Source organism: Bactrocera dorsalis, unplaced genomic scaffold, assembly GCF_023373825.1.
Source record: "Bactrocera dorsalis isolate Fly_Bdor unplaced genomic scaffold, ASM2337382v1 BdCtg585, whole genome shotgun sequence".
In the NCBI taxonomy this organism is placed as follows: domain Eukaryota; kingdom Metazoa; phylum Arthropoda; class Insecta; order Diptera; family Tephritidae; genus Bactrocera; species Bactrocera dorsalis.
In genome coordinates, this window is record NW_026038635.1 from 1,092 (window position 1) to 9,788 (window position 8,697).

An 8,697-nucleotide genomic window follows, 5' to 3' on the forward strand; every position below is an offset into this window, starting at 1 on the left:
TGCCGTTTACATATTTGGGCCCATTAACCCGCAAAACGCTCTTGTATCTTACGTAGTAAATATATATAAATGTATTATCGCACCACATATGTATGTACTATACATAAGTATGTAAAAAGTAGAAGCAGGGCAAGAACTGACTTCCTCGCTGTCTATCACATTGTTTCTTTTCATTGTTGTTGTTGTTGTGCTTGTGCGCTAAGTGCATAATCAATCACAGTGATTTGCCTGCTTATCTGCTTTGTTTTATTATTTATATTTTTCTCTCATCCTTACGCACTCACACACATGCAAATGCGGAAATGTACGGGCATTTTCTATTTCTGATTGCTTTGTGGTAATATTTTTAGAAAATAAGTGGCTTTAATGCCGAAAAGCGCACATCATCTTCTTGTATTGTGTAATTTGTTATTGTTATTATTTTTAACTCGTTTTTGTGTTCACCTGCTTATATATTTTTGGAATAACTAGAGGATTAACTTAATAATGGTATGATTATTCCTTAAGAAGATTCTACATGTTATTCTGTAATAACGAATAAAAATTTTGATCTGCGTCCTAGAATGATGTGGATTGTAGATGGCAGATTTTGCCAACTTTTCGTGACCAAGAAAAAAAGGAGGCTTTATTTCTCCAGTAATATAGTTTACTCTAACCCATTACTTGAGGCGCTGAGGGAGTATACTAACTGAATGTGCTTTCCTTCGCAAAAAATTTTCTAATTTTAGGATCTATCTCGGAACATATGGAAAATTCAATAAGTAAGTAATTCTTGGAGAATGAACACATTGCTAAGGACTCAATGTTAATCCAGATTAATTCGAAGCCCAGAGCAGATCTAGTGACTGATGCCACGGCATACTGAAAGTATGGATGGAACACTTTTCCAGCCTGCCGTATGGGAAGAAAAGCATAACACCCGGAGATTGTGAACCAGATTCGCAAATCGATGACTATAAGCAGAGGTCTAATCGGCCGACCATGAAGAAGTTCGAATAGCAATTTCCCGTCTACAGAAGAAGAAAGTGGGGGAATAAGCTTCCTAAACATCGCTTATATCACCATAGGGTGGAGGTTAAAGCCCACCGCCTGAAAAAACCTGACTAGATGTTTACAACGCGCCAATTCTTAGAAAATACCCGTGAAAAGATGATTGACACTCACCATATAATAATATGGCTGTATAAACTGACGTTGGGCAATACCAAAAGCTCCAAGATACCAAACGAAGTTTTCAGACAAGGCGACTCCCTATCGTACTTCTTCAATATACTGCTGGAAAAATAATTCGAGCTGCAGAGCTGAATAGAGAAGGTATTATCTTCTACAAGAGTGTATAACTGCTGGATGACATCGATATTATTGGCAATAACAACCACACCGTTAGTTCTGCTTTCTCCAGGTTGGACAGAGAAAGGAGCCAAATGGGTTTGTTAGTGAACGAGGGCAAGACGAAATGTCTCCTGTCATTAAACAAACGGGCGTCGCACTCGCGAATTGGCTCCCACGTTACTGTTGACAGTCATAATTTCGAAGTCGTAGATAATTTGGTCTATCTTGGAACCAGCACTGACACCAACGACAACGTCAGCTATGAAATCCAACGCAGAATAACCTTTCCCTACAGGTGCTACTTCGGACTGAGTAGGAAATTTAAAAGTAAAGTCTTTCGAAGAACAGAGACCAAATTCTACAAGTCACTCATAATCCCTGTCCTGATATATGGTGCAGAGGCTTGGACGATGACAATAACTGATGAGTCGACGTTACGACTTTTCGAGAGAAAGGTTCTGCGGAGGATTTATGGTCTTTGCGCATTGGCAACGGCACACTCGATGAAACGATTAGCTCTACTAGATATACAACGACATCGACTTAGTTCGAATTAAGATACAGCGGCTACGTTGTCGACCGAATGGATGAAAACACTCCAACTCTGAGAGTATTCGACATATGTAATACCCGCCGGGGAAAGCAGATGAAGAGGAAGACTTAGTTCAGTGAATGAAGAGACATCAAGTCTGAGAGCCATCAAGTCCGGAAGTAGCTTTTTATTAATAAAAATAAAGTTATCTCTAGATGATACAGACGATATAGGACAAGGCCTCAGATTTTCTTCAAAGATTCTCTAATTAAATTAAATTCATGTTTGTATTCGGGCTTCCCCGTCATCAAGGGTTGTATGTGAAAGCGAAAATCTGGCTTAAACACCCAAGCAACTCAGCTAATCTCACCTAGAGCAAAATGTGCTGAACTAAAAGTATTTAAATCACGGAATTTATGGTCACGATTCGAGACCATTAATTCGCTGTCAACCAAAGCCGCGATACGCTCTGCTTTGTCTTTCCCAAGTCAATCGATAGTACCTGCGGCTCCGCGCTTATTGCTTGACTGCCGATTGGAAAATTAACTGCTGCGCACACACAGCATTTCAATTACGAATTTCGGGAATCAGCAGTAAACGCAAACTTGAACTTCAGCGCTTCCGCAAGGAGTCACACACATACAAACGCGGTGCTATTAGCTGCAAATGCAATCAATTCTTGAGGCTTCTCTACTTGGTTCCTCCACTTTAGCACCTCATTTTGGCAAACACACATACACACACCAATAAAAGAGCGTTATTAATACTGGTCACACTTACCTAACTGCTGCTCCATGCGTTGCTGTTGCTGCTGTTGTTGCTGACGCGACTTTTTCAATGTGCCAAAACGTTGTGGCGGCTGTGGCGGTGATTGCAGCTGTTGCTGATGTTGTTGCTGCAACTGATGCTGATACTGTTGGTGCTGTAGTTGCTGCTCGTGCAACTGTTGCAGCTCCTCCACATACTCCTGCCGCTGACCGCTCTCGCCCATAGCGGCGGCTTGGCTGACGACACTCAACCCGCTGTTGGCGGGCGCGCAAGGACTTTGACTGCTGCCGGAGCTTGAAAAATCGTGCGGAATGCCATTGCCACAAGTGCCAGCCGTCGACGTTGCCACCGTTGCGGCGGCGGCGGCGGATGCCTGCGTTATATGCGGCGGCGGTGGCACCGGATATCCGACATAGTCGACGACGCATTGCGTTAGCGGATCCAGACAAGTGCCATACGCTATCGAACCGGGCGGCTGTTCGATGTAGATTTGTGCGCCAGCTGCTGCCGCCGCCGCCGCCGCTGCCACCGCGGCGGAGGAGTGCTGTTGTGCGGCAGCCATTTTCACACGCCACAATGTATCCTGCGCGCTGGCTAGACTGCTGCAGATGTTGTTCGACTTGGTGGAGTAATTATTTTCGGCTGACGGATAGTGCAGGCCTGTGGACCCTGCCAGCGTTGTGGATTGGTGGTAGAAGCGCAGCAGCAGCAATGTGGAAGAAAAACAACAGTGAAATTAATTGTATTTTGAGCAGTGTGTGAAGCAGTTGATAAAGAGAGCGTGGAAAGAAAATTGGCATTTTGTGCTTTTGGTGCAAATTGAAAATGAGTGAGTGAGTGAGGTGGGAAGAGACGTGCTGCATAAAGAGTGGTGCATATTAGTTTTAATTATATTTTATTATATTTACATATCTTAAATAGTTTATATTTACAAAAACATATAAAATATTGGCTTAAAAACTGCTTAACAAATTTCATTTCTTTTTCTTTTCTTTTTTCCCACAGGTAAGCTGTCACAGAAATAAATCGTTGATAAGCGTTGCTGAAAAATTCAAATTCTCCACGAAATTATTAAAAATGGAATGTATGGTCGGCGATAGCGCCCTCTATTCATAATACTCGATTATTGTATTCCTTTGAGATCTGTGTTCCTTTAACTTAACCAGAGGCTACGCAAATTTAGTAAGTCCACCCTCAAAAATGCATATGAAATTAATGCATTTTGAGAACAAAAGATTATTATAACAGTTATCTATACCCTCGTCCGAAGATTTCTCGGCATGAAATTTCATTTGATATCCGTTTCGATGACAGTCGCGGTCTTTATAAGCTAAGATGACCCGTACTTAAAACCATTGAAGAACTGCCAATTCCTCAGAAGTTCTCAAAATTATAAAAATAATATTATTGTCACTGTGAAACCGCCAACAAAAATGTGTTTTTCATAGCATAAAGAGGCTGAGACTCGAAGTTATCGATAAATTCTTAAAATAACTTTAAGTTGGTTCTCATCCTAGATCAATATTTCGTCATCTAAAATGTAAATGCAAAACGATATTTACACAGAAAGTAATATATATCTCTCTAGAACTTGACAATGATGCTGACTTAGAAGGAAACTTGGTGAAGCGACGCCTGTTTGGATATGTTGAATTTGTAAAGAAGAGTTTTATAATCCATGAGGTGAAGCTTGAGTTACCTACAAACAGTTCTATATAAAATTTTTGGCGGAGGATGCAATGGAAAGACCTGTTTCTTGAAGATACTTAAATTTAGTTTTAAGAAAAAGAGTAGGAGCAAACTTTTGATATATTTGGTATCAAGAGTTTAGGTTGAGCTTTCTCGTGCACATTGTCCACAAGTCCGTATAGTTTCATAGTTTTATGATATATAAGTTCAATTTCTTTAAAAAACATCTAATCCGAAGTACTAAATATGTCATCCAATAGAAGTCCATCAATTCAAAACGAGATAGATACTTGTATATATATATATATTGTGGCAAAAAGTAGCCGAAAATTGTAATAAAATCCCATGGGTAAAGAATATTTGAAAAAAATATATTTATTTTGTTAAGTTGGTAGGACTGTCCTCAATTACTGTGCCAAATATGAGCGCGGTCTGTCAAACAGTGCGTTGAATGTCCAATGACTGTTTTCCCGTTAATACTTCATCTGTCTGTACAAGCGATAACTTGACTAAAATTAGTGATATGCTGCAGATGGAAGAAATCGGTTCACTGCCACGCTCATAAAATACCAGTAAACAAAAGCCAATTTAATTGCAAAACTATGAACTGAGTTAAGACACTAAACTATAATTTTTACTTAAACAGAGACTAGGCTTAGGAAGTAGCGAGATGTGGGCTAAATTTGTTTAAAAGTGGGCGTGGCCGTAACTCCTAAATGATTTAATGAGAAACGATGCCATATTTTTCATTCGTTCTTTTGACATTTATCTTCACTAACGTTTGCCTATTCATCATGGAAAGATAAGATTAAACAACGAGTCGAAATTTGTAGAATATACTGCCGAATTTTGGAATCAATTTTAAGAGCGCTACGTCCAATTTATAGTCGTCAATAATAATTGAGGAAGACCCAGATCAGTCTCTCACACGTCGTTTTCAAGCGTTCGGCATCTCTGTGACGTCGTTGTGGTAAATTTTACGAAAAGATCGTGATCTACATCCAATTTGACGCAAGAGCTGAAGCAGTTTGACCACCAGAATCGTCGTATGTTCGTGCATTGGACTGAGCAACAACTGTGGCGGTTATGAACTGGAGGCGTCGTTGGGTCGCACTTCTTCCGTGTTGATCAAGACCGGCTTGTTACTGTGAATGGGAATCGCTACCATTTAATGATAACCGAATATTTTTTGGCCTGAATTGGTTGAAATGAACTTGGACAATATGTGGTTCCAACAGGACGGCGCCACGAGCCACACAGCGAATGCCACAATCGATTTATTGAAAACCAAGTTTGGTGAAAGTGTTATCTCATGAAATGGCCCAGTCAATTGGCCGCATCAGTCGTTTGATTTGATGCCGAAAAACTATTTCCTGTGGGACTACGTCAAGTCTATGGTCTATGCCAACATGCCAGCCATGATTGATGAACTTCGTACGAATATTGAACATGAAATTGCAGCAGTATCGGCTGATTTATGCTTGAAAATTGTGTCTAGACTTCTGCGAGCGTGCCCGTGGTGTTCAACTGTGTATTTGGCTGATCTTTTACCAAACATTTCGGTCAATCTGTGAGTTCTAGTACTGAAGTTCGTGGATAATATTTTCTTGATATGTTGGCATCAAGGGTTTACATGGGCTTACGGGTTTAAAAAAATCGATTCTTTTATTATCTTATTAAATCGATTATCTTATCTTGGCTAATTGCGCCTTCTTTAAACGCGTTTTTCTCTAAATAGTGTTTTTGAAGTCGGTTGGCAAGATTTCTCGAGAATACTCAAGCGATCTTCCTGAAATTTTACACAGGCATACAATTCTTAAAGAGTTGGACGGAAGCATTTTCCGATCACAACCATTTGAAAAAAAAAAACTGTCGCGAATTTTTGACTGAAATTTCCATTTTGTTGTAAAAATGTCTGCCAAAAATCCAATTTTCAGTTTTTTTCCCCATACTTCCAGTTCTAAGTTAAGGTTTTAAAAGACACCGCAATTTTTAACTTTAGATGATTCTGTAAGAAGGTTATCTTGACAACGCGGGTGTATCTTTTTTTCGAGAGGTCACCAGAAATAGCATCGCAAAACCAGAAATTTCAAATATTTTTTTCCCATAAAATTTCTGAAGTTCTTTGTTAATATATAAAATAATTAATTTTTTATACCAGACAAAATATTTGAAAAAAATGCTGTTTGTTTTAGCCGAGGAAACACCAGGATGTATCCTCTTATTGACAAACAATTGGTTCAAAGTTCAAATCAGGTTAGATTCCATATGCCTAATATAAATATTTTTGAATTTCCGGTTTGAAGCTTGTATGGGTCAACATACGTAAGAATCTTAATAAAATTCAGAGTTCTAATGATCTGAGTAAACTCTTGCCTAAATGGATGAAATTAGGATAATACTTCAGTTAGTTTAATAGAGGGTTTTGCCAACAGCTCAAGGTATTTCCTTGGCTTTTATCTTTCTTTAGACAAAAGTAAGCGATTCGTTTCATTTGTGGATATTCCACTGAAAAAAAAACTACCCGAGTACTAACCAATATCCTCTCCTTAACTGAATATTTATATTCTCTGATCATAAAAGCTTCTTTAATTTCTTTACATTGACTAAAAGTTCGTAGTAAACCGGAATATTGCGCACAATTGAAGCGTAAGCTGATTATATATTACTCATACATATAAATATACTTAACTATAACGGTAAAAAGTAGAATAAACAGAAGTATGCAGCGTGCTATGAAGTAGTAGAAACATAAGAAAGAAGCTTAAGAAACTGTGCAAAAGTTAGTGCGCGCTTGCAAAAAGCCGAGACTTCAGTGCATTAGACCGGCAGATAACGGTGTGGACTCGCCACCAGGCGTGCAGTGTGGCAGAAGTGCTAACAGGCGTGCGGCAGCGATGGCAACAAAGCGTACAAAGAACACAACAAACAAACAGCGCAACTGCCTACACATTTCATAAGCGCGCAAACCAAAAAAAAAAAAAAGAAACAATAAAAACGAAGTAGAAGACAACTAACTAAAACACCGTTAGACAAAAAGTGCAATGTGCAACATCCACATGCCACGTAGCGGCGGCTGTCACGACGCTCCCCACGCAACGCGATTGCACGGCAATTGTTAACTTTGCGGAGTCACCGCCAACACGCCTCCAACCGCCATCGCTGCCGCCACCGCCACCGCCACGCCACGTCGAGGGGTGCAAATTAAATTTACCTGAAACTGCTGGCGGTTTCGCGGTTTTGCGGACATACGCCGCTGCTGTCAGCGACATAAGCGCTCTTGACACGCCCGCTGTGCCAATGTCACAGCCCGTTTGTATTGTTGTTGCCGTTGTCGTTGTTCTCGTTGCGTCCGCCGCCTTCGTTGTTGTTGCTGCGGCTAATTTTGTAGTTGCATCACATTTTGCGGTGCGATCGCCGACAGCGGCGTCACCTGCGCCGTCATTCGTACCATTAGCGCGGCTAGTGTAAATATTGTTGCTGTTGTCGCTGCTGCCACCGACGCCATCGCCACCGCCAGCATTGCTGTTGCACGAGTACGTTGGCACGTGACCAACCGTCAGTGCGGTGGGTTTGCTCGGCTGCTCGTTGTTGCTGTTGCATTGCAAGTTATTAATATTGTTGTTATTGTTGTGGTTGCTATTGATGTTGTTGCCGCTGCCATTGTGTTGTTTATTGTTGTTACTGTTGCTGTTGCTGCCGCCATATACATCCAAACCAAATGGTGGTCCTATATATTTGCGGTGAACGAAATAGATAAGATTGCCAGCATGACAAAAAGCCGATGAGAGTGTAAGAGAGAGCGCCCAAGCGGGGGGAAGAGCGTATGTAAATGTGTTTATAGAGCTTAGACTTATTTTATGTAAATTTATGTGTTTGAAAGTTGTTATTGTATTTTGATTTATTTCCATATTTTCTCTCAAAAGCGTTGCAAAGGGAATATGGAAATCATGTTGAGGGCGCTCGTGATATTGGTGACTTATAAAAGGTCACGAAAAGTAGTTTTGAGTTTGTGAGAAGCTTCTTTTTTGAATTCTATTTACTCAATCGTTCTTTTGTTTACAAAAAATTCATACTTTACTTATCAAAAGATTTGGTGAGCGCATAGAATTGGGTTCATGACACAATTTCAGAAAAACAAAAATCACAAATAAATATCATGTACCCTCATAAATATTTCTTAAATATAATATAATTGTTCCAACGTTATTTGGTATTATGTGATACTTGTATGTCAAGTTTTCCTCTTCTCTTAGATCAATTTCAAGTGAAATAGTTAGGTAAGTCAAGCAGAAAGAACCAAAATCACCAAAATACGATTTAAAATACATAGGTGGGTATAGCGGCAATCTACCGACGCACTTAGGCCCTCACAG

The 8,697-nt window shown here is 40.0% G+C and overlaps 1 protein-coding gene across 1 annotated transcript; it reads right to left on the reverse strand.

The window, feature by feature from the left end:
* Positions 1–2,180: 2,180 nt before the first annotated feature.
* On the reverse strand, positions 2,181–8,343 carry LOC115066642 (putative uncharacterized protein DDB_G0288537). Its single transcript, XM_029553228.2, has 2 exons — positions 7,536–8,343; positions 2,181–3,301 (listed from the first exon to the last, which is right to left on the reverse strand). The coding sequence occupies exons 1-2, from the start codon at positions 8,230–8,232 to the stop codon at positions 2,625–2,627; spliced, it is 1,374 nt and encodes a 457-aa protein (XP_029409088.2). The 5' UTR covers positions 8,233–8,343; the 3' UTR covers positions 2,181–2,624.
* Positions 8,344–8,697: the final 354 nt, after the last annotated feature.